Source organism: Argentina silus (genome assembly GCF_951799395.1).
Source record: "Argentina silus genome assembly, chromosome: 13".
Classification (NCBI taxonomy): Eukaryota; Metazoa; Chordata; class Actinopteri; order Argentiniformes; family Argentinidae; genus Argentina; species Argentina silus.
Genome location: NC_139667.1, coordinates 10,369,133 through 10,396,632, shown reverse-complemented (window position 1 = coordinate 10,396,632; position 27,500 = coordinate 10,369,133). Strand labels below are relative to the sequence as shown.

Below are 27,500 nucleotides of genomic sequence, written 5' to 3'. Positions count from 1 at the left end.
TCAGTGATTATCAATGAATGAAAGAAAAGAAAGCTGCTGGCTTTTGTGCGAGAAGGCGAGCAAAAAGGGGGGAGGACATGTCTCCACACTTATGAAAGGCGGCCGTCGGAGGTTGATGGTGGTGGGTTTGTAAACGACTCCATGCGCTGCTGTCGTTATCTCTGACTCCAGGAAAGTCGCCCTGATGACACACGGTTGGTTTTCAATACGGTCTATGATATGATCTTATAGTGTATAGCTTATCTGAGGTCACGGTGTTCATAAGAACGCTTACAGAGATATATATTCGTCAGGAGGTGTCCAAATTGGCATGACTTGCTGAACGACTCGACCCGATGGCCGACGTCTGCACCGACCCAAACGGTAGATAGTTTGAAGCCTAAGGTCCCCGGTCGAGGTGACGGAACCAACGGCGTGTTTAACGGTGACGGTCTTTAGACGGCTCCCGTGACGTTCTCTCTCTCCACCCTCCCTCCTTTCCCAGAGAAGAAGAGGCGGAACATGGAGCTCATCCCTCTGACGGCGCGGATGATCATGACGCACCTGGTGAACCACCTGGGCCACCATCCCCTCAGCGGCGGGCCCGCCCTCCTCCACAGCCTGGTCAGCGAGAACCACGACAACCCCTTCGTGGAGTCGTCAGAGCTCTCCTCCGAGGTGTTCAAGAGCCCCAACCTGCAGCTGTTTGTCTTCAACGACAGCACCCTGGTGTCCTACCTGCAGGTGCCCTCCGAGCCCCCCACCGCCACCGGCCAGCCCCCCCACACCTCCTCCCAGGTGCGCGTCATCGTCCGAGACATCTCCGGGAAGTACTCGTGGGACGGCGGCGTCCTCTACCGCACCCAGGAGGGCCTCGAAGGCGCCACCACGCAGGGCACGGCAGAGGACCGGTCCGCCCCCAAACCGACCCACGCCACCTCCCGCTCCCCGGGCGCCTCGGAGCGCTTCTCCCCCCCGGGATGGGACTCCCAGTCGGGGTGCGAGGAGGAGGAAGAGGTGGATGTACTGGACCGGCTCCTGGAAGACCTCGGCTCCAGCAGCCCAGAGTGCCTGCCCCAGCCCCAGCTGAGGCTCACCCAGCCCGCGGCCTCTCCCTGTGGGATGAACCTGGAGCAGGAGGAGGCCATCGTGGAGGCCATCCTCCGGCAGACGCAGCAGGAGGAGGAGCAGGTGAGGAGGTGGAACGGAGACGTGAGTGTCAGGGCTGCCGGCCAGGGAGAGCCCACACACCAGGAGCCCAAAGCCCCCTTCTACTTCTGCAGGCTGCTGCTCAACGACCTGGGCATGAACTCCTGGGACCGCAGGTACACTAGAACTACACTCCAGTACACTAGAACTACACTACAGTACACTAGTACTAGAACTACACTCCAGTACACTAGAACTACACTACAGTACACTAGTACTAGAACTACACTCCAGTACACTAGAACTACACTCCAGTACACTAGTACTAGAACTACACTCCAGTACACTAGAACTACACTACAGTACACTAGTACTAGAACTACACTACAGTACAGTACACTAGTACTAGAACTACACTAACAACACACCACCACAGAAGGTAGCCTTACAGTCCAGTACACAACCATAGCTTTCTACTCATTATAACAGTAGCCCAGAGAGAAAGAGAGAGAGGGGGGGGGGGGGGGCTGTGAAAAGCATGCTGGGGTCTGTAGTCTGTTAATTTCCTCTTCATAGGGCCACAGCGCCCAACTGGTTTCAATCTGGTCCACCACGTTGTGTCACTTCCCTTTCTAACGCCTCCTGGTAAATACGAAGCTCGCACCTCTAGAGAGACGAGCCCTCCTGCAGCCCAGCCTTTTTGATATGAAAGTGTCCTTCCTCTCAGGAAGGCGAAATGCTTTGCACAGACTCAAATGTTTTCTGCTTCATGTTTTTCTCCCACTCGGTCAGTATTTCAGTATTTCAACTGAGTTTCAACTAAGTACTGTTAATAATTGCTCCTGCTACATTTGAATACAATCCTCATTGAGTCTTGTTCGCCCTTCTCCAGGAAAAGCTTTCATCTCCTTAAGAAGAACTCGAAGCTCTTGAGGGAGCTGAAGAATTTGGACTCCAGACAGTGGTATGTTTCTCTGTCATCACTCTCACCTTACCTACACGACAGACTTTTTAACCGTCTTCAGGCTGTTTCATTTTAGCATTTTAGCAGATTTCCTCAAAGTATACCGTAGTAAAGTGTTACAGCCTTCAGTGTCCATCTTTACTGTGCACCTACCTATGCTCACTAATGAACCTTCCTCTGGATCGGTAAAGATGACTCCCAATGCAGCATGTTTTAAAAATCCATTCAGCACACACACACCTTCACCCACACCCACACATACATCCCTACACACATCCCCATACACACCCACACACACACACACCCCCAAACCAAACCTTCCCCCATTCCCCCACCTCCTCCTAATCCACAGCATCTCCGGCTGATCACAGCTCTGGAGCACTCACACACACATAGCGATCAATAGGCACTCCACACTGCTAATGATGGGGGCTTATTAAAGAATGCCCCCAGGATTGGGCCTCATTCTCCCAGATGGGCATACCTGCTCCCCGCCCTAGCAACCTGTGTCCAAGCATGCAAAATGCCACCAATTTACCACACACCGCCACCTGCCTCCATGGCAACGGGGAATCACAAGGGTGGAACTCAGTGTCTCTTGTTTTTTTTTTAAAGGCGGGGGGGGGGGGGGGGGGAGTAAACAGACATGTTACTCTTCTGCGAATACACTCTCTGTTTGCTCTGAAATCCATCTCTATATTAAGCTATAGCTTATTTGCTGCCGTACGAGCGCCGTTGAGGGGAATTGTCAAAGTGTTGACGTTTGTTTGAGTCTATTTGTTTCATTTTTAAAGGCTCTCACTCATCTTAACAGCCCTGAGTGGTTAGAGAGCAGTGTGGCATTACTGGGGTTATTGTTGTGACGTGTGTGTGTGTGTGTGTGTGTGTGTGTGTGTGTGTGTGTGTCTTACAGCAGAGAGACGCACAAGATTGCTGTGTTCTACATCGGAGAGGGTCAAGAGGATAAGTGCTCGATCCTGTCCAACAGTGCCGGCAGCCAGGCCTACGAGGACTTTGTGTCTGGACTGGGATGGGAGGTACTGACACACACACACACACACACACACACACACACACACACTCCACTTTGCTCACTCAAGTTTACGTACACAGGACACAGACATAGTACTTAAAGGCCCACACCAGCCGGTTTTTCTTCCTGGATTTTCTTGAAAAAAAAATAAAGAATGGATTCGTCATTCACAGAGCTGTCTGCCAGATATAGCTCAGAGCACTTCTCAGTAAGATGTGTGGAAGGTGTTTTCGGTGGGTTATATTTGACTCTTCAGAGCTAATTACTGTATGAAACTCCAACACACACACACACACGCAGTGACATTACACCCTCATATCTTCAGGTGGACCTGGCCACACACACGGGCTTCATGGGAGGGCTCCAGAGGAACGGCAGCACGGGCCACACAGCGCCGTACTACGCCACCTCCAACGTGGAGGTCATCTTCCACGTGTCCACGCGCATGCCCTCCACCTCCGACGACTGCCTCACCAAAAAGGTACCCTCTCCGTCCCCCCCCGGATCATGCCGGGAGCCGCTGAGCGTATACCGTATCAACGCAAGGTCCCCCCCGGTCTGATTCCGACCCGCAACATACAGTATCTTGCATGTCATCCCTTATCTCTCTCTCTCTCTCTCTCTCTCATCCCCATCCTCCCTGTCAATCTCTACTGTCTCTGTCCCGATAAAGCAGAAATGCCCTAAAACAAACCAACATGTTTTTCAAATGTACTTAGCACAAGTGTCAAAGGCCTTGAGAAAACCAGCGCATATTAGCTGTTGCCCACTCAGACCCACACACACTGTCACAAATCCGATTTCCTACTCGTTCAACACAAAGGACAGGGAAAGGGTGAAAGGATTGTAGAGTATTTCCTTGTCCGTGTGTTTTTTTTCTGGGCTCTTCATCTTGGTACGAGGCTGTGACCAGCTGGTGGAACTCCTGCAGAGGCCGCCATTTATTAGCGACCTGAAGCAGGCCTGAGGAGCAGAGACAGAGCAGGCCTAAGGAGTAGAGACAGAGCACGCCTGAGGAATAGAGACAGAGCAGACCTGAGGAGCAGAGACAGACATGAGGAGTAGAGACAGAGCAGGCCTGAGGAGTAGAGACAGAGCAGGCCTGAGGAGTAGAGACAGAGCAGACCTGAGGAGCAGAGACAGACATGAGGAGTAGAGACAGAGCAGGCCTGAGGAGTAGAGACAGAGCAGGCCTGAGGAGTAGAGACAGAGCAGGCCTGAGGAGTGGAGCAGAGACAGACATGAGGAGTAGAGACAGAGCAGGCCTGAGGAGTAGAGACCGCAGACCTGAGGAGCAGAGACAGAGCAGGCCTGAGGAGTCGATAAAGAGCATGTGCCTCTGCGGTTTAATGACATGATTCCTCACCCCCTCGGCCCTCCTCCTCCCTGGGAGCTGTGACCGGGGCTCAGATTCAGCCATTAGCTCTCTCTGCCAAGGCCAGGCGCCGGGCGGTTAACTGCAGGACGCCGGCAGCATCCTTTTTATCCGATTCCGGCCGCGGCGCAGCAGCAGGGAGCGATCGATGGCGCGCCTCAGCGGGTCTCCGGGGCCGCGGAGCACACCGCTTCGCCCGGCAGCAGCAGTTAGCGGGGAAGATGAGTCGCGAGACCCCTGCCCGCGCCGCCAATCTTCTCATACGGCGTCCCGCCGAGAAAGGAAATTCATCAGTACCCTCCTCAGATACGACTCCCCCCCCGCCCCCCCATTCCCAAACCCCCACCACCACCCACCCACTCACTTCCCCTCCCCCAGAACCACCAGCAACATGTTCCGCCCTCCTCCCTCCCTTCACCACCCCCCCCTCCCTCCCTCCCTCCTACAGCCTTTTGCTCTGACCCCATACTCAACCTGGCTGTGGGAAATTAGTTAGCCTGCGCGCAGATTGGATTTTAGCAGGCTGGTTGGGGTGGTGGGGGTGGCCGGGGGGGCTGGTAGTGAGAGAGGCTGTATGGGGAGGGCCAGGCCTGGTCTGGAGTGAGAGAGGCTGTATGGGGGGGGGCAGGCTTGGGCAGGAGTGTGCCGAAGGCTTGGTTCGATTCATTTGAGCGGGAGCTCCTGTAATTGCTCTACCTCTGCCCTCGCAGATCCCAGCGTTAGCCGCAGGCCACCTCCCAAATTGGCAGCTCGGCGGCGCGTGTGGTGTTGGAGGGCTAACGGTAGAAAGAAGGGAGGGGAGGGGAGGAGAGAAGAGAAGAGGGGGATGAAAACAAGGCTTTATCGGCGAGCCAGGCAGGAAGTTGTCTCAGTCAATTTACAAATGAAACTTTCGCGCCTACCAGCCGCCAGCACTCAGATGCATACTAGGGAGGAGGGAGGGAGGGAGGGAGGGAGGGAGGGAAAGCTTTCACTGGCCAGATTGTCTGTCTGAGAGAAAAAGGAAGAAAAAAAAAAAAAAACAGGCCCCCAGCTAAACTCAAAAGAAAAGAGGAAAAAAACATGAATTCCTCAATCCGATTGTGAGCTGTAGGGCAGTGCAGAGCCCAGCAGTAACAGCAGCAGCTGGCTGCAGTAATGCGGTTATAGCAGTGACCTGTGGCGTGGGTGGGGGTCAGGCCATGTAGGGGTCCTAATGTCAGGGTGAGTTAGGCCTCCCCCCCCTCCCAGGCACCAACTCTTCACTGGCCTGCTGCTCTCTGTTTTTATAAGGGAGCACTTGTGCTCTGGGTTAGCCCTGGTCTGCTCTACGGTGTGTGTGTGTGTGTGTGTGTGCGTGTGCGTGTGCGTGTGTGTGAGGCTTGGTGAGAAGTCAAAAAGGGCTAATTGGATGAGGCCACACACAGAAGCGATTCCACACATAGCTGCAGTACAGCACTGTCTCGGGCCTTGGACAACACAGTGGATCACAATGAGCCATTAGCATTCACACACACACACACACACACTAGCCTTGTGGTTTGACTCATCATGTCATATTATAATCTTCATTATTTTTTTTTGGGGGGGGGCACCCCCCCAACATGCATATTCAACATTGTTGCTTAATTTGTCCCTCCGAATGACCTTGTTTGGAGCCATTGATCCTTGGATAGGCGAGATGAAACCAGTAAGCACTGGTGCAATCAGTGTGTTGTGGATTCGTTTAACATTTACGCCATTACCATAATTAAGGGCTTATAATAGAATGTGCTAATTGCATTTTTGGGTGGGGAGGGCATGTTTTCTTAATGGCTCATTAGGCGCGAGTACATTGGCAGATGTTTGCCTGTCGCACACTGAGCTGCATGATGATCTGCCCTGTCCATAGCAGTCACCATACGAGAGCTCTCTCTCTCTCTCTCTCTCTCTTTGTGGAAAAAAAAAATCGTTATTTCAAACAAGGAACAGCCAATTTCCTGTCATTTGCGTAGTTTTGTCCCGACTTCATTGAAAATGGGGGTCAATTTGATGTGTTGGAGGAAGGTTAATTGGATTGGAATGATTGACTCCAAAATGCTCAATTTTGTGTTGTTTGTCTTTTTTGTTATTTTCAATTTGCAATCAAACGCTGTTGATTTTATGTTCCGAACGGCTATAAATGGTGACAGAATCCCCCCCCCCCCCCCAGCCATGGTAATAGCGAATTCAAACCATTCTAAATATTGTTTGTTTTGTCCAATGTCATAAATGGCTCTGCCACCTACTGCCGACTGTGTTCTTTAATCTTAGGAGAAGTAGGGGATACGCTCAGCTCTTCACAATCAGAATCATTGCTATGAATGACTTGCTTTGAGATCAACCACATTTGAATTCCCCTACTGTATATTCCCTTGGTCAACCATCAGTAGCCAATGATTTATGATTTCTTGTCACGTTTAATATTTCCCTCTTCCAGTCTTATCCACCTGAGGCATTCTAGATGAACTGCTGTGTCGTGCTATGTTCAGTGGCTTCTCTGATCACCATAGCGATCAGAACGGTCTTCAAATCCCCGAGCCCTTGATTTGATTGGATGTGTTTTTCTCGCGCAGCTGCGTCACCTGGGAAACGACGAGGTGCACATCGTGTGGTCGGAGCACACCAGGGACTACCGGCGTGGCATCGTCCCCACGGACTTTGGAGACGTGCTGATCGTCATCTACCCCATGAAGAACCACACCTTCTTCATCCAGGTCATGAAGAAACCGCAGGTACTGGACTCCTCTAGCTCACCTCACCTCCACAACTGTCACCGTGACGCTCTCACCATCCGGTTCGGAAGGCTAGCCACTAAATCTAGATACCGTTTTACATGTTTCGACAAAGTACTGTCTCTTTCGCTTTGAACAAATACTTTTTTTTTTTGTGTATATATCCATGGTAAAAAAACTAGAAAACACACAGGCTTAGTCCTCAGTCCTGCTCCAACGTATCCAACTTTGAAATGTTTGGAAAAAACACTTGAAACTTCTCTTAACTAGAAGTGCCCTCTTCCCCCCCCCCCCCCCCCCCCTACTTCCTCATGGCACTCCAGACAGGGCCTGTTGGTTTAATGGATTACCCTGCCTGCTTGCCTGCCCGCCCAGCTCTCTGCCTCTCCCATGGGTGCTCTCTCTCTCTCTCTAATGCCTGTCTCTTCTACCCCGCTGCATTAGACCCTCACTGTGGGCATGTGCTCCGGGCAGCGAGAGGCCTCGCTCTGCTAGCTTTAATCTGGGGCTGCTCCGAGCCGTCGCACCCAGAGCTCTGCACGCTCAGACAGGCCGCCGTGTGATGACACGAGAGAGAGACTGGCTTATCTAGAGTCCTCTCTGCCCTCCTCTCTGCCTATCGACCTACCTGCTGTGAGCGTCCAGAAGCACAGGCTCGGGGTTAGGGCCAAGACCTTCTCCCCCATTCCCACGGCTGTCCGATTTGTCAACATGTATAGAGTTTTATCACCTTACCGTTTTTTGAACACGTCGAATACCTTTGGTTCAAAGTTCTCAAAATGTTCTAGGTTTGTGTTTCAGTCTCTGGCCGTCAGGTAAAGTCGCCACCCTTGCACCACCGTCCTCGGTGAAGACTAAAACCATGACGGTTTCCACCAGACAATAGGATAGTCTTTCATGGTTAACTCTCCCTCCGATTTTTAGAGGACACTCCACACAATAGACTCCCCGCACCCCATCTCCCTCCCTCCCTCCCTCCCAAAAAGAGGGAGAGAGACATGCCGGCCAATGCAGGGCTTTAGTGTGGTGGAGCGAAGGAGAGGAGATAGAGGGAAGCTTTGGCACTCCACTGACCTGCCATTCCAACTCTGCCAGCCTGGACACAGTGCCCATATCCCCCCACCCCTCCCCTCCCCTCCCCCCCGGCTTCCATCAATAGCCTGCCCACCCTCCCTCTCACACTCACACCATCTCCCACTTCTGACTCCACCGTCCTCAGTTGACTTCCAGAAACGTAGGTTCTTGGCTTAATGTTGTCCGTTGTTAATCGTTTCGTTGTGAATGTGGCTTGCTGTCAGGTCGAAGCGTGGTGTAATCAGTGGAGTGGAGAGACTGGCTGTATAATGAGCTGTAGCATGTAGAGTAGACAGCAGGACTACTTTTTTTTTTTCACTCTCCTTTTTTAAGGAGAGTCTTTGACATTCACGTCAGATTCCAGGTCAACGATCATTCAGCCACAGTGATTTAAGACCTCTTCCAAAATGCATGAACAGACGTGTGTGCTCACTCATACAGACACACACACACTCGCGCACACACACACGTCAAGACAGAGAACTCCCATTGTATTTGTTTCAACAAGAGACCCTTCAGTATTGAGTCATTCTGACCTCTTTTAGCCTGCATTGACTAGTGTGTGTGGTTGTCATGTAAAATAAGACCCAGTCAAACTGACTCCAGCCGCTCTGTTGCAAGCAGACGGAGCAGAAAACAATTGTATTTATTTGAAATAGTCCATGTCCAAATGTCTCATGGACACACACAGTAGGCTGAATTCAAAATCATTGCATTCATAGTTACAAAACAATGTTTTTGTTTCACATCAGAATTATATGAATTGTCTTCTTCCCCCCCACACCCACCCTCTCTCTCTCTCTCTCTCTCTCTCTCTCTCTCTCTCTCCCTCTCCCTCTCTCTCTTTCTTTTCTCTCTCTCCCCCTACAGGTCCCGTTCTTCGGGCCTCTGTTTAACGGCGCCATCGTCACGGGAACCCTGCTGCCCAGCTTGGTGCGAGCCACCTGCGTCAACGCCAGCCGAGCTGTGAAGTCCCGTCTGACGCTCTACCAGAGCTTGTATCCTTTCTTCCTCTCTCTCTCTCTCTCTCTCTCTCTCTCTCTCTTCCTGACCACAGAGGTTGAACAGGTAGGCTGCTGGGACATTAGTGAGGGGTCACCGTTGTGTTGTTTGTGTTTTTGTTGTTGTAGTGTCTTCTTTGTGTCTTCTGTTTTGTGTCTTCTTTATTCCTCATCAATGTGTGGGCCGATATCATATGAGCGATTAGAACCGGGTCAACGGTTGCGCTGACGTCATTAGAAATGCACATGTGTGCGGTTAGCTGTGTGTGTGTGTGTGTGTGTGTGTGTGTGTGTGTGTGTGTGTGTGTGTGGATTCACATGTGGCGTGTATGACACTGTGACGGCTGGTCTGCATGGTTGAGCGGCTCTAACACTGATGGCGGTGGGCAGGCTGATTTACACACAGCGACTAGGACGAGGTGTTGCACTGCATGTGACACGTGTGTGTGTGTGTGTGTGTGTGTGTGTGTGTGTGTGTGTGTGTGTGTGTGTGTGTGTGTGTGTGTGTGTGTGTGGCTGTCTGGGCTGGTCCGATGACAGCGTGGAACTATATATATATATATATATAACACATTACAATGTGCCTTTAGACAAGAGCAGAAACATGACTGTCGTTAACCACACACACACACACATAACACACACACACACACATCCCTGTAACATCATGTCGTTAAGGGCCAGCTGTACTTGTCAGTTGGTTTAAAGGGGAGTGTAATCACTGATGGAGATTAATTAGCATGAGAATGAGGGACTCTGAGGGAGGGAGGGGAGGGGAGGAGAAACCTGATCTCCCACAATGTCCTGCCTCTCGGACAGGACGTACAGCGCCGCCTCGCCAGGACTGCGGTGCCTCTGTGCCGGTCGCCATAGAAACCCCGAAAGCACCAGCTTTTGCCGGAGGAACCAAGTTGTGCGGCCCTCTCAAATCAGAGCTCACAATGTGCGTTTGGGAAGGTTGTATAGGAAACTGCATGCGTGTGTGTATGTGTGTCTGTGCATGTGCACTCACATGCGTGTGTGTGCGTGTGTGTGTGTGCGTGCGTGCGTGTGCGTGTGCGTGCGTGTGTGTGTGTGTGTGTGCCCGTGCGTGTTTACCCAGCCCATATCAGCCCCTCTCTGTGTCCCTGGGGGCGTCCGGGGAACAGCAGAGTGGCAGATGTCTGTTACCCGACGCCAAGTGAATTACCCCCGCCAGCCAGCCAGCCAGCCAGCCAGCCAGTCAGTCAGTCAGTCAGTCAGTCAGTCAGTCAGTCAGTCAGTCAGTCTCCACCAGCCTCCGCCAGCCTCAACATGCCTCCTCCAACCTCAGCTAGCCTCAGCTAGCCTCCGCCAGCCTCAGCCAGCCACAGCCAGCCTCAACCAGCCTCCGCCAGCCTCAGCCAGCCCTGGCCCAACACAGACCTACCTGGCATTCCTTAGCAGTCTGCAACACAAAGGCGTTGATCTATGAGAGGAGATAAGAGCTGGGCTGAGGGAGCTTGGCACGGCCAGGCAGCCAGGAACCACACAACACACGTCTGGATGGGAGACGTGACAAATGGACACTCCCCGCCAAGCCCACCCACTGCCAGCTCTGGGGTCTGTCTGTGTGGCCTGTTTTTTTTTTTTTGGTTGTTGCATGGCTTAAGGGACTGCTGAAGGTAAAGATGGAGGGGGATTGTCATGTAAACAAAGGAATTGTCATGGAAGGAGGGAGATTTTTTTTTTCCAGATGTGAATAACCAATGTTCTTGGCTGAGAGAGGATTCGTGATGGAGTTCAGTATGAGTTCCTATTTCTGAGGAATGTTCGGAACGGTACAATTTAGAGAATGTCGAATTGGGTCCTCTCACCTCAATGTGAAGAATGGGAGAACTGAAACGAAAATGATTCAGCAAAAACCACAGATAGAACCCTGTGCGGTCCTGCATCACAACAGCGTAACTATTGCATCGTACCACAATGCCAGACCCTCTATCCTCTCTCTCCCCTCTCTCTCTTCCTTTCCCCACCTCCCTCTCATCTTGTGGAAAATGTGGGTCTGTCTCTTCTTCTTTTTTTTACCAAGTCGGAACAATGTCTTCTCTCAGAGACTGTCTGTTTTTGTGCAGTAGATGAAATCCCCATCTCTCACAATGGCCTCCGCAATCTGCTTTCTGCTCGCGAGGGCCGCTCTCCAAGGTAATAACTTGAATATTGCTTCAAAGAGAAGCCACATGACCCCCATGCGTCCACATAAAAGGTTGGCATGGCGCTGCGGCCCTCTCTCTCTCTCCCGTCTGTCTTTCCTCCCCTCTCTCTCCCCTCTGTCTTTCCTCCCCTCTCTCTCTCTCTCCTCCCCTCTCTCTCTCTCTTCCCTCTTTATTCCCTCCTCTCCCTTGCTCTCTGCCACAGGGCTGGAGAGGCCTCCAGCCGGCCCAGGCCTCTGGTCCAGGATCACTCGGGCTAATTGGATTTGGTATTGAAAAATGACCACCAGCCACATCACATGGCAGGAGAGCACACGGGCAAACACACACACACACACACACACACACACACAGTCCCTGGCTCTGGACCATGACAAACAGAGGGTGTGTGTGTGTGCGCGTGTGCGTGAGTGTGTGTGTGCGCACAAGCCTCACGCATCAGTTGAGTGTTCACACACGCATGTGTCTGTGACGAGTCTGATCATAAGCCGGTATTGTAGTGCTCCCCTTCCTGCACCATTCCATGTCATTCTCCTCTTCTCCTCAGTGGCCAAAACAGCCACGTTTATTCCAGCTCCCTTTCCGCGTTCACTGCCGGAAAATGAATTCCAAAGACACTCCCACCCCCCCCCCCACCCCCACACACACACACACACACAGACGTGATATTACAAGGCCTTCAGAAATCACTTATAATGCATCATCTATTATTGATAGGCCGCTGATGGAGTAGACAGCTGCCCAGCCTGTGAGAGTCCTGATAGTTCTCCTGAATAAGTGACAGGTTAGTGTCTCTCTCTCTCTTTCTTTCTCTCTTTCTCTCTTTCTCTCTCTCTCTCCCTCCTCCTATGCCAGAGATGACACACACCGTACACAGTGGCTGTGTTCCCATAGCCACACTAGTGGACCACACACACACACACAAACAGTAGTATTCGTCAGTAGCGCGTTCCAAGCGGGATGCTAGTCTGGACATTGGAAGGAGACACGATGTGTTGTTAGGAAGGTGATTTCTCCGACGTGGATGTACACACTATCCAAAAGTAACTGCTTTTTTTTTCCCCCCGTTTTCACTCTCACCTACTTCCGTGTTAGGCTGGATTCACATGTGAATGAGCCTGTCATCCCATGTGTCAGACATCCCTCCTCTGATGTGGCTAAATCAGGAGGGAGTGTGTGATTGGCCCACTGTAGCCTGCGGGTCCTTTCCACCCTTCCCACACCATCACTACTTCTGGTTGGGAGTTACGACGTGACACACACACAGTCCCTGGCTCTGGACCATGACAAACGGAGGGTGTGCGTGTGAGCGTGTATGTGTGTGTGTGTGGGGGGGGGGTGGTATCGGGGTGTGTGTGCGTGCCTGCCTGCCTGCCTGTGTGTGTGTGTGTGTGTGTGCGTGCGCGTGCGTGTGTGTGTTTGAGCGGCAGGAGCCTCTAATAGGTGAGACGAAAGAGAGCTGACCTTCATTCGGAAAACGCGGCCTCCCTGCCGGACAGAATCAATAGCTTTTGCGCGCTGCCCTTATTCCCTCATCCCCTGGTACACACACACACACACACACACACGCGCGCACAGATCCATCTCCAGGCAGCGATCAATAGCCATAATCTGTTCCTGCCCATGGCCAGTCATGCGAGCCAGGCTTTTAGGTGGCATTGTGGGGGAGTGTGCAACGTTGGAGCAGCAGGAGGAAGGAGAGAGAGCGACTCATTGTCCTAAGTGACACACACACACACACACAGTCAATGCGACAGGGCTGGTCCCCTACACACACGCGCACGCACGCACACACACACACACACACACACACACACACTGTCATGCATACACACACAACGTCACACGTCCACCAATAACCGTCCCGGAGACTTCTCCATTTGACGTGTTTCTTTACTTTCCTTGGTGCAGTAAAAATACGTACTGTTTTTCGTCTTCCTCCCCCCCCCCCGGTGCTTATTCATGTCAGAGTGTTTGGTCGTCGTGAGCTTTGCATTCTCACCCCCCCTCTTTGTTTCCCCCCCGTCCCTCGTCCCTTTGACGGATAACAATGCACTCCTTTGTAGACGAGGACATTCCTCACCTAGCGGAGCCCAAAGCAATGTCTCTAGGTGTGAAAGGGACGTTATGAATAGGAACCGCCGCGTTATTGTCGTTGGGAACATGCATTATTTAGTACGGTTGATGGGCCTAATTTGCCAGCTGTTGTGCCACCGCACTCAGCCAGCCTGGTGTGGACTGACTGCTTGGCTGGGCACAGGGAGAAGAAGTCAGCCCAGCCCAGCCCAGCCCAGCCCAGCCCAGCCCACATAGGCTGTGGCCCATTAGGAGGGTGTGAGGCCAGGTGTGAATAACTAGCCAACTTCCTCTTTTTAGACACACATCAGTGAAGTAGAAGTGATGTGTGTGTGTCTGTGTGTGTGTCTGAGTGTGTGTGTGTGTGTGTGTGTCGTCTGGTGTGAGGGACGTGTTTGCCGTGCGGTCTCTGCGCCTCTGCCTTTCATCTAGAAGGCTCTGTGAGCGGCTGTGCTGCCTGGAGCCACGCAGAGTTTCTTAAAGGGGAAGTTTACCCTGACATCCATTTTGATGTGTGTTTCTGGTCGATCCGAGATGCACACCGTCTCAGACTATCGTAATTCGCTTTAAGGACAGAGTGGAAGGATGCTTGCTTCTTTCTCAGCTGCTGCTTAGAGTGATGTTTCTGTCTCTCTCTCTCTCTCTCTCTCTCTCTCTCTCTCTCTCTCTCTCTCTCTCTCTCTCCTCACAGTGCAGTTCTGAAGAACTTTGCTTATACAGTATATCCATTTCTCAGTGACCATCAATAGGACCCTACAAGTCTGGGCCAGGCTCTGAGGCCTGCAGGGCCAGGCTTGGGTTAGGGCCGTGGTGGGGGGGGTTGGGTCGGGTTAGATCGTTATTGGTTAGATTGATGGGGGTTAGATTGTTATTGAGCTGAACAGGGTTTGGGTGGAGTAGGCTGGGGCAGGGGCTGGCTGGGGATGGGGCTTGCTGGGGATGGGGCTTGCTGGGAATGGGGCTGGGGCTGGATGGGGCTGGGCTGGGGGCCTGGAGTTGTAATGGAAGAAGGGGGGGGGGGGGGGGGGGGGGTCTGAATGTTTTAACTTAATCCCATTATCAGTGTAGCGCACTGCCTCCCCCACCCCCCCTTCGCCCACACCTCTCCAGCTGACCAGCTGTTCCTGGGGCTCGCGACAATGTCCGATGTGTTCAGATCACTGAGTCCCCCCACCCACCGCCACCACCACTCCACACTCCTCGCCCTGAGCAGCAGACAGCTCAGCCACTGGGGCCTAGGAGGGCCTGGGGGGGGGGGCACAAGCACAGGCCTGTCAACCCCAGCCCTGACTCAGGAGGCAGGCAGCCTGGCCGGATGGCATATGGCGTCTAGCTTCATACAACATGCAAAAGTATTCTCTGCCGTCTCCACCCCCCTCCCTCTCTCCCTCCCTCTCACCCATCCATCCCTCCCTCCCTCCCCCCGCTGCTAATGCAGAATGACTCATGGCATTACTCTCTTTTTTTTTCTCTCCTCCCTGCCCCCTCCCACCTCCCTGCCTCCCTCCCTCCCTCCTCCCCACCCTGCCTGTAACAAAAGGCGTCCCCCATGCACCCACACAGTGAAAGCCCTGGGGGCCTGGTGAGCGCAGAGCTCTGAGTCCTGGGAGAGAGAGAGAGGGAGGGAGAGAGAGAGGGAGGGAGAGACAGCCTCTTAAACACAGGTATAGCAGGCGTGGAGACAGACGGCCAACAGCAGGGACCCAGGGGCTAATGACAGGCCCAGCCCTCCTGAAAGGCCACTATAGAGACTGTTGGTGTGTGTGTGTGTGTGAGAGTGTGTTGGTGTTTAACGGTAGTGTTGAGATTGTTTAAAAATGAATTGCTGACATTCTCCCATGAGGAACATATAGGGTTGCGGTGCATTACTTTGGCTTTTTGAAATGATACGCCATTCAAAATTGGGGTTGTTTTATTCACACGAGAATATAATAAAAATTTGAAAGGAATCTGTTCATTAAAAAAAAAACGAAAAAAAAAAAAACCTAACCATAGCTTCACCAACTGATTGGACGCCAAATTGATCACAGACTCCCATTTCGACACACAGTAGAAGAGCATCGCACCGCATAATGTTACTGAAAGAATGTCATGCTCCGAGTATCTTTAAACCTGGACCCCCCCCCCCCTCACGCCCCACCCCTACCCTCCTTTCTCTCCCTCTCCCTCCCTCTCTCTCCCTCTGTTATGCATTCATGCCTGACATCTGTCTATTGCTGAAGTGAAAGGCGGCGAGGTTGCTAGGTCTGCAGCGTGGGATCCCCCTCTCTCTCTCTCTCTCTCTCTCTCTTATCCCCAGTAGGGAAGCGGGAGGTGTCAGGTAGCATTTCTTGGAGTCCATAGCGCGTCAGTATGAACCTGTCATGGGTGAAACCACACAGGCGTTTGGTAATCAGCCCTCGCTCTGATGTGTGTGAATGCTGTCTTTGTGACCCTCCCCGATCAGACTCCTCCATACCTGCTGTTGCGTTTGTGTAGAGAAATGGATTTATATGATAAATACAGTGCGCGTTTAATGTCAGAAGATTCCAGCGTGATAATCGTCATCTCTGAAGGTTGGTCTCGCTAGTTTCTCAATGCCAAGACGGGAAGCTGTCTAGACCGTGTTCAACTGGCACTCTTGGCGGCTGGAGGTAGAAATCGGAGGAGGGCTCATCGTAATGCATGGAACGGATCGAGGAACGGTATCCAACACACGTGTTTGATACCACACCGTGATACCATGCTCTCATTCCGTCCCATGCATTTACAAATGAGCCTGTCCTACGATTTCTACCTCCGCTGGCCTCCCCTGCTCTGCAAGTATCCATTCAGCAGGTCAGTTTCGGTGTTACCCGTATGTAACAGCTTGATGGATCTTTGCTAAAGGAGGTCAGGTATAATAAGGAATAAGGCCGGTACGCGGTCTACGTGTTGATGGTGATGGATGCGTGTGCAAGGCTCTAGCCAGGGTGTGAAAACCTGTCAGTCTGCTTTTCACATGAGTAGCATCCAAGCTAGCCATTCCATCTGTTCCTCCCAAGTCTTGTTTAATTAATGAACCGTCCCTCCTCCCCCACACTAAAGGAAATCCAAATGGATGCGTGTTCTTGTTTTCTCCCCCACCCCACCCCACCCCCCCACCCCCAATGGGTGCGTTCTCATTGATTAGTTGTGTTTTGTTTGCCTATCTTTTGTCTCTGGGTTCTTGAGGGAGGGGTAATGAGCTTTCCTGGCTTCACTTCAGCACTTCAGAGGCTCAATATAAATGGGAATAATTCTGCTGTTTTGTGAGGCCTCTGGCAGAGAAGCAAATCCTCACCGTGTGTGTGTCTGTGTGTGTGTATTGGTGATGGAGGATCCTTGGAATCTTTTAGTGCTGCTGGTAGGCTCTGTTACTTGAGCCCCCTGTCTCCCTTGGCCTTATTCTGTATTATACTGTATAATGAAGAAGATAATTCCCTTGTTCACTTGTGCTGTACCCGTACTACTTAGTTAGGAAAGAGTGTCTACCTCTTTTTCTCTCCCTCTCCCCTGTTCTGTCTCTCTCGTTACAGCAAGGCACTGGACATCCTTTGTCCACATAAATCTTCCCTCTTTGTGTGCACGGTCATTTTTTTATCCTCTGGCTAATCGGCGTGGTCGTGTGCCACATTGGAGCCTAGATTTCCTGCTCCGCTCCCTTTTGTTTGACGCCTCCCGCTTCCCGATAAGGATCCCAATTCTAGGGCCTCCTCTGATATTGAAATTGGACAGCATCGTGGAAAAGAGCCTTCAATCATCCATTATCTGTGCTCCAGTGATTACCATTCAATCTCCCGGGGTCCCTGCCGTCACCGGCTGGAGAGCCGAGCCTTGGCCCTGAAAAGACCCACAACCGGGGGGGGGGGCTCTCGCCGCCCGTGCCGCGCTCCAGCATATCCAGCATCCACAGATATGTCTGATGCCGCCTTGAGATGGCATGGGGAAATGTCAGCCAAATGTCACCCGTCACCTACCCCAGGAATCCGTCCGTCTCTGGGTTTTTGGGGGGTGTCTTTTGTGAAAACACCTTTATGACCCCCGAGTATACTTTGTCCCTCCAAAAAAATGTTAATTCCCTTTTATCATAATGAGAGTAGAATTTTGCCAGGAGAGTTTTTTTGTCTGAAAACGCGCCTGTGCCGCATTGCTTTTAATGTCACACACGTAATTGGTTATTTTAAAGAGGAATTAGTTGATTATTTATAAGTTTCACATGAATGCCTCTTTAAACAGTTCAAAGGCAGTGCCTGCTCCTCAGCCGGCCCCGTGTCCATTGTCCTCTACCAGAGGATGTCCTTGTACATCGCAGCATTTGCATTTTTGCACTAAAAGGAATTTTCTGCATAGAGAGACAAGAGAAAAACCAAACAAAGGAAAAATAAACACAAAACATTAAAGTGTGCATCGTGGTTTTTCCGCCCCTTCTTAGGGAAAGCGCCCTTTGATGTGGTAATAGTGAGAGTCCTGTATGTTGTCAAGTGACCGGCAGAGGTTTCGGCCACAGAAGGGACGTGGAAGTCTAGGGCTGCGTTCACAATCGGGTTCGACATACGAGATACTTGCATAATGCATGAGTATGTACTTCACATTTCATATCTCAGATAGCATTTTTCATTGAATTCAGTATGACCTACTGATCTTTCAGGCATACTAAGCTGTCACTCGTACTCACTGTGCTTACTAAATAGTATGAAAGTGTGCCGTTTCAAACACCCAGCCCAGGTCGACCTGTTTTTGGATGCGTTTGTGCTGCTGCTGCTGCTGTTGTTTGGCACAAAGAGAAAGGCTCGGTTGATATCAGAACCAGATCAGTGAAGTGCTTCCCCTGTCTCGGATCCTCTCCTAATCAGCTCAAGATTTATAGAAGCGCTTATCTTAGTGCTACAACATTTTCCTTTCTCATCGAAAACAGTGGACTTAACAACGATCAGATAACAGACTTAGACTTAGGAGACGCTATCCTCGGGATGTTGCTCTCTATGTATTTTTTTCCATTTAACATGTTGATGGAAAATCCTTGTTTACCAGACCACCACTCTTCAACAAGCTTTGTCTGGAAAACAAAAAGCTCTGAGCTCTTCAGCTTTATGCACTGTGCACATCTCCATTAGTTATGTATAGCCACTCATTTCTATTGATGAGATTCGGGTACAAATCTATAGCTATTGTCATTCTAATGAGTGTTTTTTAGCCTTAGATCTCCGAGCCAGGGGATGTGGCACAGGCTTTGTGGAGGCAGATACGGCCCTGGCTTCTACAGCTATACACCCACTTGTTTTTGTATCTGCCGACTTTGACGAAATCCCAGTTTGGTTTTTTTTTCCCCTCCCCCCACATCATCACCGTCTGCGGAGATGTATAGCACTTCCAGATCCTCCATCTGTTTTTGTCCGCCCATGAAAAGGTCCATTCTAATCCTCGTGTGGACGCGCGCCGCACGCTAAGAACAGGACGGGCCCCGGGAACGCGGGCCAGCCAGGAATCCAAGAGGCCCTCCATCCTGTCGTTTAATTATCTGGGGGCTCCCTCTCTCACTCTCAGAGATCTTTGTTTTTAACGAGCCTTAGACAACATTGTCTCTTCATCCATCCCCCCCTTCCCCCCTCATAAAAGACACCCAGTCTGGGGGGATTGTTGAATGGGGCTCTATGAAGGCCTTACTGGGAGAAGACAGGCTCCTGATGAACCCTGGAGTGACTAGCTAATGTGGTTGAAGGAGGAGCACCTGGCCTTGAAGACTGTACAGTCAGCTGCTGCCTCTGAAGGGCCAGCACAGAGAGGACCAGGTGTTGGGCTCTGGCCCCCCTAATTGTTGCCATGTAATAGCCCGCTTGACTGCACAGTATAGCCCGGGGGCCAGGATTAGAAAAAGGCTGTTGCCAACACAGAAGTCCATTTTCTTTTCTGCCCAGTTTTTTTTTTCTTTTTCTCATATATCCCCCTTTTTTTCGCCATCCCACCTAATTATTCCAGGTAGGAGGGTGGGCCCCCCATCCCTGGCTGCCCCCCCCCCCAATCCTCTTTCACTCCAGGCCTTCTCCACAACAAGCAATGCTTTTCAGGATGAGGAGGGCTGGTGGGTGGGTGGGTGGGTTTGTGCAAACTGGAGAGAAAGAGAGTAAAAGAAAGAGAGAGGGGGGGGGGATAAAGGAGAGGAAGAAAGGGGTGTCAGAGCTGGGAGAGACATTTTTCCGGTATTCCAGGAGGTGGTAATCCCAGGTGAACAGCCGCCTCCAAGCTGGAGCGCCGGGGCTTCCCATCTGCTCCTGCGAAAGCATTCACACCCGAGAGGGGCCCCACAGTCCTGCTTCTCCCTCTGCGCCCCCCGGGGTGTCACTCTCATTCATCACACTACTCTCCCTCTCCTCCAACCTGCAACCGCACAGAGCTGCGCTATTATTATAATCCCCACTGTGTGGAAAACAAATTAGCCAGCGACACCGACTCTGTGTGTGTCATTTTTTGATAAGAGCCTTAAACTCATTATCATCATAACGGCATTGATTGAAATATGCCTGTAACGCCGAAATGAGGGCAACCGAATTCACTCTGGTCCCCGTAACTAACCCTCCCCTGCCCGCGCCCAACCAAAGCAGTGTGACAACTGCAATCATGTCACCCTAACGCTAATCATTAGCATTCCTGCTAAATGCCTGACTAAATGTTTTGCATAAGGCTCAATCTGCCCATTGAACTTTTCATAGAGGGGGCGAGGGGGGGGGGGGCGCGGTCGGGACAGGAGAATGCAGCACGCGAACGGAACACAGCTCGAGAGCGTTCATAAGAACACATCGCCATCATTCCCCCGCACATGCCAAAAGCGTCATTAAAATTGCAGAGGCCCCCTCCCTTTGGTTAATATTTCATTAGCGCTCTTTAGAACACTGTGTGTTATCGGGGGCGTTAAACCAGTGCTCTTTGGCATGACACACTGTTATCAGGCTACTCTGCTAATGAGGCTGTCAGTGTCTGTCTGAGTGGGATGCCTGTGTGTCAGCCCAGCCTCACTCTCTCTGTGCTGGAACTGTCACTGCTGTGGGACCGGAGCTGTTTCCTTTTATTCGACCACTTTAAAAACAAGCACACGTAATACAAAAAAAAAAAAAAAAACCTGCATGAGAAGAAATGATCAAGGATCATACAAAATAAAATACGAGGACTTTCAATTTCCACTGTGGTCCTCTTGTGCCACATGACAGGAGGTCAGACAGGGAGGACGTGTTTGTGCATGTCCCTTCCATGCATTTCCCCTCCTCGGCAAGTTGGCCCGGTTTAGAAAGGTGTTTCATTTTCCTGCTTGTCGGACTGTATATTTGATCAACCGTCAACACGATTTTTTTCTATTTTTGGACCTGGTTCTGGGTCGACACTAAAGTTTGTCCGCTGGTTTGAATCGTGCGAGCAGATGAATGAGGCTTTCTTAAAGTCTCGTTCGTCTTTACGAATGAGTGGCGGCTGTCGTTAAAGCACTGGAACAGCACAATATCTCCTCAGATGAACGTGTCAGGCTGATTCTAAGACCATCTCGTTATACCTTTATGGTTAACGTGTGTCAGCGGCCCGCGACTGCCTGCTCGTAATCTGGCTCTGTGTTTGATTAATCACGTCTCCATTGTGCTTGACTTCTAAGGCTGATGCGTTAGCACTCATCCACGGAGAGGGCCCCTTTGAAAAGGAGATGTCGAGCTCATCTGAATACACTAGCATCCTGCCCTTTGATGGCAGGGCATCTTGTTCTGTTAAGCAAATGACACTGTGATGATTTCATTTTGACATGAGAAAGAGTTCTTCCTCTTTTCCTGCCGGTGAACAGCCTGACCGAATGATTATGTAAGCGACGCTGTTTTGTGTGTTATTACATGATCCTGTGGTTAGTCAGTCCGTCAGTGCGGTTCTGTCCTGTAATCTCTCTCTCCTCGTCAAGAGAGAGCAGCGCCGTAACGATGGAGTGTTTTTAACGTCAATAGTAGAAGCGGTCGTCGGTGTCTTTGGCGTGATGCTCAGCCCCACCAGTCCCTCAGCTGCTAGAAGATAACTAACGCTAACCCCGATAACGTTATCTCGTGATAACACACTAATGCACCGTGATACCACTATGACGATAACGCACTAATGCACCGTGATACCACTCAGTGATCGACATGGCTTCGTCTTTACCCATCTAGGATATCAGTGCGGCATAGTTTTGAAGCCAGTCACCGGCATTGATGCCGTTCATTTGATTTGCTGTGAGGGCGCTAATCGATGTTTACCTCCCCCGAGGGAACGGCAAGCTGCCGACGACTCGGCGTGCTTGAGAAACCCGGGGCGCGACGGCTCGGTCCGCTCATAAATAACGGTCCGTGCCAGCCAAGCAGACACAGCGCTCTCTCCGTCTACACACACCGGGCAGAACCCCTGTGACGCTGCTGAACCCTGGAGTGACGATTCGTCACAGGTTCACGGTGATGTCACCGCCATAACTCCCTGTCCCACTCTCGGATGGACGGCGGTGAGGTGTGTGAAGGTCAGGGGTCGGGAGGCTGACGCCGAGGGAGACTCATTCCCCCCCCCCCCCCCCTCCCCCCGAAGGTGTCATTAACCTGGCCTTCTGCTTTAACCCCCCTCCTCCCCCCGGGCCCTCTGGGGGGGTCTCTGGTCCTCTGGCTCTGCTTCTAATAAGGCGACTTGTTAAAGCTCCTGTTACCTGCCATTACCCTTGACTGCAGTCTTGGCAAACACACACACACACACTCTTCTTCTTCCCATCTTTTTCTCTTGCTTCACACACCTTCTCTCTGATTATCACCCACCTCTAGACAGTTGTTCTAGACAGTTGTTTAATGAGACACCCTGGTAGCTGTCCATGCATAATGTCTATGTACTGGATAGTTACTGTCATGCTTTCTCTCCTTTATCTACCCGTCTTTGTCTAGCTGCCAGTTAGTCTGTCTTCTTCACCTCCCCCCCAACCCATACACACACATACACACACACACTCACACACACACACACACTCTTTCTAATTTCATATCTACAACCATGGCTCTCTCTCCTCCTGGTTCCCATAATCACCTCACACCTCCGGGCCTTCCGCTGGGACGAGCTTCACGCCCCGGCCATGCACTGTGACAACAGGTAACGCTGGCGGCCCAGGCTCTCTCCAATCAACACCTGCTCTCCCTCCCTCCCTCTCTCTATCTCTCTCTCTCACTCACTCACTCCTTCATCCCTCTCGCTCTCTTGCTTTATCCCTTTCCCGTCAAGTCCTTTTGACTCTCCCTCTCCTTGACATCTTTCTCTTTCTCTCTCTCTCTCTCTCACTCGCTCTCTCTGTTCTTTCAGGGCCCTGCCTGTACCCTCCACCACTGTGAAGAACTCATAGCTCTTCTTCCAGAAGAGGACATTCTGATACTCTGTGAATTTGAATGTCTTTGCCCAGTGTGACACAAACCTGCTTTCATTATTAGCAGACCCCTGTTGGTAAATGTATGATGGGGGGGGGGGGGGGGGGGGGGGGTCTGTCAATGTAGTTTTAGCACACTTGACCTTATGACTTTAACATGCTTTTATGAGCAGACATTTCAACTCTTCTATCCCCCAACATCCCTCCCCCACCAGGCAGTATGGGAGCGGGAGGGTTGGGGGGGGGAGATGAGGGGGGCGGTGATGCCTTCGACTCCCACACACACCTACTCCTGCTCCACTAGCCTCGAGCCCCCCCCCCCCCCCCCCCCCCCCCCCCCCCCCCCCAAGCACCACCACCCACCCCCCCCTTTAACAGGCCAATTATCTGACTGCTAGGAGTCCATGACGAGAGGCCACTCCTGGGCTCTCCCTCTCCTCCTCAGGACAGGAAGGTCAAGATGATTGTCATTGAGGTTAATGGGCAGATCCGGGCGAGAGAGAGAGAGGGAAGGGGGGGGTGGGGGTCAAGCACCCACAGGCACTCTCCACCTCATCTGCAAAACTCTGCCTCTTCACGAGGAGAGGCCATTCAGACAGAGGGCTTGTACAAGCAGGATTAACCTTGGCTCTCTCAGAGCTGCTCCTCCCTGAAGGCAGGCAAACTGGAATTCCCTGTTTTGTCGTCTTCTAGTGTTGGAACACTACTGCTGTTGGAGATTACGCTTGATCCATCATAACGTATCAGTAGGGATCCCCTTTTTCAGATGATGCTAAATCACAGATTGAGATGCTCTCACTCCCACCCCTTTTTGAAACATACTGTCGTAAACACACACACACACACACACACACATACACTACCAGAGAGAGAGAGTTGCACACCCAATCGTTGCGTCGTGACATCAGAGCTACGGAAGCAACCGCAGACTCGGAGCAGCGTGCCGTGCCCCGCCTAAAGACAGTCATCATCACCTCCCGTGGAGAGAGGGGCCTAGACCGCAACCCCCCCCCCTCAGGCGTCTACACTACGGGCTCCTAATGTCTCAATCACGGAGGCCTCGCGTCTCTCACTTCTCCACGGGCCACACACTGCAGGGCACCGGAGCTGGTTGACCTCTGAGGGGAGGAACCTCAGGATGGGGCCGCCAGGGGCCTCTGCTCTCTTCAGGCCTCTAATCTGGCCCTGTAGAGACACCCGCTGGACTGGTACTACGAGTAGATTAGCCTCTTATTGGTGTGTGCGTGTGCGTGTGCATGTGCATGCGTCATCTTTAAAATGAACAGCTTTTCATCCATACGACAGCGGAGACTATTGGTTAACAGACTTGATGGTGACAGACAGGTAAAGCCTATGCAGTGCCTTGTGCATGATTAGGCCTTTCCAACGTGTCACTGTCTGAAGATTCAAAACGACGGTCGAAGAGGCGTGAGTTCTCGTTTAAAGGTTTAGGGGTTATCCCCCTGTATCTTTGGTGGTAATGTTTTGAAGTGAGTTATGCATTGAGTCAAGTTATGCATTCTCATTAAACATATTTAGAACTTTATTAGTAGAAACAAGAAATACCAACCAATACCGGCATACCGTAAAAAATGATTATTGATTTTAGGCAATATCGATGTATATAGCCTTGTATCTTAGCATTGTTTTGGTGGGCTAGTGCTTGTATTTTAGCATTGTTTTGGTGGGCTAATGTCTGTATCCTAACACTGTTTTGGTGGGCTAATGCTTGTATCTTAGCATTGTTATGGTGGGCTAATGCTTGTATCTTAGCATTGTTATGGTGGGCTAATGCTTGGCCAGTATGAATCCTAATGACTAATGTATGTATCCACCCCTGCTGGCTGGAGGGACCTGCGTGAGGGATGTTGTATCTGGGTCAGGGGCCAGAGATGGAGGAAGGCCTTCTGTCAGCACTGTGCAGGTGGACACAAAGAGAGGGGTGGCCGGCCTGCTCAGAATGGGTGTCTCTGGAGAGAGAGAGAGAGAGAGAGGGTGGGGGGGTGTAGGGGTGTAGGGGTGATCAGGGTTCAGGATCATGGGTCCCTGTGGGGAGAGAAAGTTAGGAGGGGGGGGGCGGGGTGGATAGGGATAGGGGTCCCTATGGACAGGACAGAGGGTGAGAGAGGTGACCAACTTGGAGGATGGGACCCTCTGGAGAGAGAGATTGAGATGGTGAGGGGGGGGGGGTACTGGGGGTCCAGCAGGGCCAGAGCAGCCTGCTAATGAAGAGCCATCTGAGGCCTTATTCACCTTGAACATGGGCCACTGCTGCTGCCTGACCTTGGCTTTGATCCACAAAGGAGCTTGACCCCCACCATTCCCCCTGGCCACCACCCCTGCCATCTGGACACACACACTCACACTCACACTCTCACTCACTCACTCACTCACGCACGCACGCACGCACTCACTCACTCACTCACTCACTCACTCACACAAATATGCATGCACACACACACACACACATGCATATACACACGTGCACACACAGGTGCACTATTGTTTGTGCTCTCTCTCTCGTGGTCTCGAGGGACACACATTTTCCAGAAGTGTGGACTGGAGACATGTTTCTTGTGTGGTGTGGATGCGCCATGTGAGTTGGGTGGCAGAGTGAGTGTGTTGAGCTCTCTGTTCCACAGGCTGCCCATGGCTTGATTTGGAGCCATTTAACTGAGCCACCACAAACACACACACTCACACACACACACACACTTTCACAAACACACACTCACACACTTCATCCCACAGCCACACGCCTGCATTATCTGAGCTATAACTCACCCTTCCATTGTGACTCGTAACACCACAGGGGCAACAAGAGCGGGGGGGGGGGGGGGGGAGCGGAGAAGCACCATTATCTACTACATCCACTCTGACAAACGCGGGGATATGTTGCCGCTATTGTTAAGTGGATTTGAATTGAATTTTTTTTTTTTTTTTTTTGCTGTCACAACCGACCGAGCCTTTGTGGTTCTTGCTCTCCTTTCTATAAAGGACTACCTGTTCCAGAGCGAGGTCAGCGCCTTTGTTTAGTTAGTTATTTTTATGTTGGCAGGGTGTTTCAAATCAAGTCCGTCTGAAGAGGGTTTTTTCAGTTCCCCGTCTGCCGTTTTGACACGCTCCCTATCCCTAACCCCCTCTCCTTCCCTATCCCTCTCTTCTTCCCTATCCCCCTCTCCTTCCCTATCCCCCTCTCCTTCCCTTTCCCTATCCCCCTCTCCTTCCCTATCCCTCTCTCCTTCCCTATCCCTGTCTCCTTCCCTATCCCTATCCCACTCTCCTTCCCTATCCCTCTCTCCTTCCCTATCCCTGTCTCCTTCCCTATCCCTCTCTCCTTCCCTATCCCCCTCTCCTTCCCTATCCCTATCCCACTCTCCTTCCCTATCTCCCTCTCCTTCCCTATCCCTCTCTCCTTTCCTATCCCCCTCTCCTTCCCTATCCCTCTCTCCTTCCTGTGCAGCTAGTCGGAACGTGGGGATTTTCGGGAGATTCCCAAAGTGAAAGAACCACCGTTCACAGTTCAATCTTCAACTGTTCAAGATGACGATCGCGTCGCGGTTGACTTGAATTCCCGCGAGGGCTGAGAGGCGAACGTTATAGTCAAATTTCCCTCTTCTTTTCATTGTTCCAAACCTACCGTGAAGTCATTGGGGTTTTTTTTGGGGGGGGGGGGGTTTCGGGTGCCCAACGGGCAAAAAAAGTCAGAGAACTACGCATCTGTACAAGCATTCTCACCCTCTCAGATACCACCGTACATCCAACTGACCTGATGAGTCATTCCTAAGACAACATTTATTTTTTAATAATAATTTAAAAAAATAAAATAATAATTCAGCCACACTGAAATAGCTGTATCTGGACCCAGGGAAGGGTCAGGGGGTTTGGCAGACATTGTTTTCTGTGTCCCTGTCCTCCACTCCACGACTGTGATTGAATTACTCAGCGCGGGCGGTAGCCTTGGTGCATATGCATATGCAGGGGAACGTCCTGTACCCATGGCTCGGTAATGAGAGAGAGGGAGGGAGAGACTCGATGACCCCTCACAGTGTATGAGGTTTGATAGGGATTTCTACAGTATGATGCAATCTCCACTCAGACAGCCTCATGCATTTACTTATGCAAGCTAATTGTGTTCCCCTTTCTCTCTCGCTCCCCTCTCTCTTCCCTCTCACTCTCCCTTCTTACTCACTGACTCCCCTTTTCCTCCCTCTCTCTACCCCATCCTCGCTCTCTCCCTCTCCTCTTTTTCTCCCCTCTCTCTCTCCCTTTCTTTCTCCCTTCTCTCTCTCTACCTTCTCTCTCTCTTCCTTTCTTTCTCTCTTCTCTCTCTCTCTCTTCCTTTCTCTCTCTCTCTCTGAGCGCAGGGCGTGTGTCAGAGGAGAGCGGCTGCTCCAGCTGGAGTCAATATTAGCTTTAGGAATCTCAATAACAGGCCTGGAGTCATCTGCATCTCTGATAATGGACAGCCATATGGCTCTGTTGACCCAGTGGGCTAGGGTTATTCTGCCCTTCTTTCTCTCCCTCTCTTCTCTTTGCATCTCTCCATTCCTCTCTT

General features: G+C 51.5%; 1 protein-coding gene across 2 annotated transcripts in view; it reads left to right on the top strand.

Moving 5' to 3' along the window:
* ralgapa2 (Ral GTPase activating protein catalytic subunit alpha 2) overlaps positions 1–27,500 on the top strand; it is a 97,993-nt gene that overhangs the window by 57,269 nt on the left and 13,224 nt on the right. For both annotated transcript variants that reach the window (XM_083682742.1, XM_083682741.1), the window contains 6 exons: positions 485–1,304; positions 2,021–2,092; positions 3,006–3,129; positions 3,451–3,606; positions 7,074–7,232; positions 9,177–9,304. In XM_083682742.1, the coding sequence (XP_083538868.1) occupies positions 485–1,304; positions 2,021–2,092; positions 3,006–3,129; positions 3,451–3,606; positions 7,074–7,232; positions 9,177–9,304 (1,459 nt within the window). The remainder of the gene's footprint in view (positions 1–484; positions 1,305–2,020; positions 2,093–3,005; positions 3,130–3,450; positions 3,607–7,073; positions 7,233–9,176; positions 9,305–27,500) is intronic.